Source organism: Amphimedon queenslandica, unplaced genomic scaffold (genome assembly GCF_000090795.2).
Source record: "Amphimedon queenslandica unplaced genomic scaffold, v1.1 AMPQUscaffold_9909_Cont17842, whole genome shotgun sequence".
Lineage (NCBI taxonomy): Eukaryota > Metazoa > Porifera > Demospongiae > Haplosclerida > Niphatidae > Amphimedon > Amphimedon queenslandica.
In genome coordinates, this window is record NW_003549820.1 from 1 (window position 1) to 4598 (window position 4598).

Below are 4598 nucleotides of genomic sequence, written 5' to 3' on the forward strand. Positions count from 1 at the left end.
ATAGGAGGACTCTTGCATTAGACATTGCAGGAGTTTGACCTGTTAAGAATCGACAATCACTCTCCCCTACTATCTCTCTCTTACCTACACAGACAGCAAGTGCCTGACCAACCATTCCTCCTCCTACTATCACTAGATCATATAGAGGCTCATTGCTGTAGCTCCTCATGGTAGAAGACAAAAGAGAGAAAGAATGAGGCTGCTTTTGCAGGAGCTTCATCAAAGACGCCATCTTATTATTAAGGTTAGTTTATTAACCATTGAACACACCTATTCATAAACCGACCACGTGAGCACAACAAAATGGCGGCCGAGGATACTCTTTCCACTAAAATTCAGAATATTTTGTTCTCTCCTAATACCCAGCTGCAAACTCCATACACTACTAATGATGTTATGCGTTTCCTCGGCTCGGGATACATGCGTCGTGACGTTAATCGAGTACTCTACATGCTTGAGAGGGAGAAATTCATAGAGAGAGTAAAAGAGTCTCCGCCTACTTGGATATCCTTTGTTACTTATGCCCCTGATCAAAGGAGTGGATCGACTCCTAAAAAAGATGCATATAATAGTGCTGCGGCTCCAGTGGGCGTTTCTGGGGGTGGGGCTTCTCCTGCTCACCAATCCGAAATACTCGAAGTACTAATACACAGTAGTAACCCTCGTACAGCAACTGAGGTAGCAAGTGAGATTGGATTAAGAGGAGCATCTGCTATCAATCCCGACCTCATGTTAATGGAAAAGGAGGGGATTTTACGTAAGGTTTTTCAGTCTAAGGGTCCGATATTATGGGAACTGGCGTCAAGGCCGGAAAGGGCAGGCCCAAGTCCAAACCCCAAGATAATGTCACATGGTTATAACACAAGATCAAAGAGACAATCAAATAGCTTTAAATCGCCACCACAGCCACCTCAGCAATCGCCTGTTAATGTAACAAGAAAATCAGTTCCTCCCTCCAATTTATCTCCTCCATCGTTTAAACAACCACCTGTACTCTCTCCTCCCTCCTCCTTTGCCTCTTCTAAACCTTATACCGCTAACCATTTACCCCCTCTTCCTCCTCAAGAGCATTTCAATGCCCCATCATCATCATCATCAGGTTTCAAAAGTTTCTCTTCTGACACTCAAACTAATGAATCACGCTCTCTCATTTTGCAATACCTCTCAACCTGTTCTGAGGAGAAGAAGGCAGCTTCCATAGCATATGACTTAGGTAATTTAGAAAAGACTACTTTTACCTTTTATATAATACCTCCCCTTCTATTTGTCCATTTCTTTCTATCCTTCATTAGGTATGTCACGTCATGATGTTAATGCCATTCTCTATGCTTTGGAGAGTGAGGGATTGGTACGTTGTTTTAAAGGAATAGGTCCTCCAGTTTGGATCATGAAGCAAACTAACCCTCCACCAGTGGGCAGAGGAGCAATGAGACCTATAATGACTAATACAAGGCATGGTCCAGGGCCTCAGGTATGTGTATGCGTGTTTATTTGTATGTTTTTGTATTTGTATTGCTTAAACACTTTTTATTTTTTTACAGTCTTTAGGTCGCAATGTGTCTATTTCGTTATCAGCTGTAGCTCCTCGTCCTAACTCGTCCTCTTTCGCTCAGTCTCAAAATAACGTTGAAATCATTTCACCTTCTCTCCCTCCTCCTTCTCTTCCTCCCCCTTCTCTCCCTCCCCCTTCTCTCCCTCCCCCTTCTCTCCCTCCTCCTTCTCTCCCTCCTCCTTCTCTCCCTCCTCCTTCTCTCCCTCCTCCTTCTCTCCCTCCTCCTCCTCATGTTCCTGATCCCTTTTCCTCTGCTCCTCCTTTTCCCTTAGAGCCATACACGTGCTCTCCTGCAGCTGCTGCTCTTGTCAAAAAACTGACTCGCAATCCGATATCAATCCTGTCAGAATTCTGTCAAATAGAAAAGCTTGCTTTCTCTCTCTCTGTAGTCAGGGAGCATGGTCCAGATCACTCTAGGACATTTACCATTGCTGCTTCTTGTCCTCCATTTTATGCCGAAGCTGATGCAACGACCAAGAAAGAGGGAAGAAGAATGGCAGCAGAACTGGCCTTGCAGAGAATTCGTGCTTGCATTGTCGTGGGCAAAAAAGAAAGCACTGGTCTTACTTGGTTTGTAGATACGACTCCGTCTGCCGAGGGAGAGGAGGAAGAGGAAAGAGCTGGCAAAGACACTGAACTAACTTTTCACGATCATATTGACAGTGTAGCTCATTCACTACACACAAGGTTGGAAATAGCTCTTGGCTTGCCCCAGCCAGGTCGTAAAGTCATGGCTTGCTTTATTATGGAGGACTCCGAGACTGGACAGCTCGAGGTTGTTTCGTTTGGTACTGGAACGAGAACAGCCTCGGGCGACCTATTGGATCTTAAAGGTGAGGTCGTATTTGATTCTCATGCTGAGATTATTGCTCGACGTGGTCTTAAAATGTTCCTTTACCAAGAGCTCCAGGTCTATTATGACGGAGGGGATGACGTTGAGACGATTTTTGAAGCAAATGAAGATGGCAAGGAGCTGACTTTGAGAGTAAAGAAAAGCATAAAATTTCACTTGTACATATCTACTGCACCTTGTGGTGATGGGGCCCAGTTCTCAAGACTGGACAACGATAACCGATTGCCTCCTCCCCCAGGCTCACCCCACGTCCCCACTAATAACGGTAAATCCCAAGGCGTCCTCAGAACCAAGATGGAGGGAGGAGAAGGGACCATACCGATTGGGCCAGAGACCCAACCACAGACGTGGGATGGTATCATTCAAGGAGGCAGGCTTAGAACAATGTCGTGCAGTGATAAGATTGGCAGCTGGAACGTACTAGGACTTCAAGGAAGTCTCCTCAGTCTCTTTGTGGAGCCTGTCTATCTCTTCTCTTTATCTCTCGGCAGTTTACATCACCACGGTCACCTCTCTCGTGCCGTCTGCTGTCGTTTCCATGATCTTGGCCCATACCTACAGCCTCCTTATAAGGTCAACCATCCTCTCCTTGGAAGAGTGAAAGGTGGGGACGATATGCCAAGACATACAGAGAAGACAAGTAATTTATCAATGAATTGGGTAATAAACGACGATAAACCAGAGCTGAATGACGGGACTACAGGACGTCCCACCTCCTCCTCTTCTTCCCCGCCTGTGTCCCCTGGCACCTCTCAATTATCAAAGAGCAACCTCTTTAACGAGTTCCTCTCCCTCTCCTCTGTCAGTGGCCATACTGACCATCTCCGTGTCCAGAGCTATGCTGAAGCTAAGAGCCTTGCTGTTGCTTACCAGGAGACTAAAGGATTGCTTCACAAGTATTGCATGGAGAAAGGGTTTGGGCTCTGGATGAAGAAACCTCCAGAAATTGACCAGTTCAGTCATAAAGAAGAATCAATGGATGTATAGAGAAATTGAAACTAATGATTTATTAATTTAATCACTTTCTGTAAAAATTAGTTATGAAATGGGATGTGGGTGTGGCTCGTTATTTTGCACCATGCCATTTGCTTACACATGGCGAGCAAGCGAGTGCTTACATTTGTAACTGGCAATCCTAGAAAACTAGAAGAGGTGAGTGTCTTCTTTATAATTTAATATATTCAGTTTCTTCAGGTGGTGGCTATAATAGGTGAAAATACTCCATGGAAGCTGATATCTAATGATGTTGATTGTAAATAGATCTAATTATTTTTTCTTTATTTTTATTTTTTATTTAATAGTGCCAGAGCTGCAAGGTGAGCCTGATGATATAGCGCGTGACAAATGTCAAATGGCAGTGGAAAAGGTTAATATTTAATACATCAGGGTATAATTAAGTGAATGAATACTTGACAATAGATAAAATCTCCCGTAATTGTTGAAGACACTTGCCTCTGCTACAATGCATTGAAGGGATTACCAGGACCTTACATGTGAGCGAGAAGAGGGAGGGAGAATGAACTCTACATTTAAAAGATAAAATGTATTTATTTATTTGTTTATGCAGAAAATGGTTTTTACAGAAACTAGGACATAAAGGTGTTTATGATATTCATTGTGGCATTCCAATATTTTTTGCTCTAGGCTTGAATCAGTTGCTGTGTGGATACGATGACAAGACTGCATATGCTTTATGCACTATTGCATATTGTGAAGGACCTGGTAAAGATGTGAAACTATTCAGAGGGAAAACTGATGTTAGTTATAGCTCTGTTTCTTATATGTACAGTCAAACCTGTCTATTCCGGATACCTTGGGACCAAATAAAACTGTCCTTATTATAGAGGTGTCCTTATTTTAGAGTGTCCACAATAGCAGGTTTCACTGTATTAACTTTCAATATTTTCTCTCTTTTCACATCTTTCCTTGTAGGGTACTATTGTAGAAGCCAGAGGTCCTCATAAGTTTGGTTGGGATCCTATATTCCAACCAGCCGGTTTTTCAGAGACATATGCCGAGATGGAGACAAGTTTGAAGAACTCTATATCTCACAGACGGAAAGCACTTAATGGACTTAAAGACTTTCTTGATACAAGGACAATGAAAGATGGAGAGAACACTAGCAATGGTAGCGATGGAACTGATCTTCAACAGCCAGAAAAGAGACCACGTTTAAATGAATAAAAAATAGCT

At 43.1% G+C, this 4598-nt stretch overlaps 2 protein-coding genes across 2 annotated transcripts; both read left to right on the forward strand.

Annotated features, from left to right (window-relative positions):
• Window positions 1–1744: 1744 nt before the first annotated feature.
• Window positions 1745–3453, forward strand: LOC100637565 (double-stranded RNA-specific adenosine deaminase-like). The gene has a single exon (XM_020006415.1). The coding sequence runs from the start codon at window positions 2046–2048 to the stop codon at window positions 3390–3392; it is 1347 nt and encodes a 448-aa protein (XP_019861974.1). The 5' UTR covers window positions 1745–2045; the 3' UTR covers window positions 3393–3453.
• Window positions 3412–4592, forward strand: LOC100637692 (inosine triphosphate pyrophosphatase-like). Its single transcript, XM_003391292.2, has 7 exons — window positions 3412–3557; window positions 3600–3657; window positions 3707–3771; window positions 3825–3898; window positions 3973–4004; window positions 4050–4162; window positions 4338–4592. Exons 1-7 carry the CDS (start codon window positions 3456–3458, stop codon window positions 4587–4589), a joined length of 696 nt encoding a protein of 231 aa, XP_003391340.2. The 5' UTR covers window positions 3412–3455; the 3' UTR covers window positions 4590–4592.
• Window positions 4593–4598: the final 6 nt, after the last annotated feature.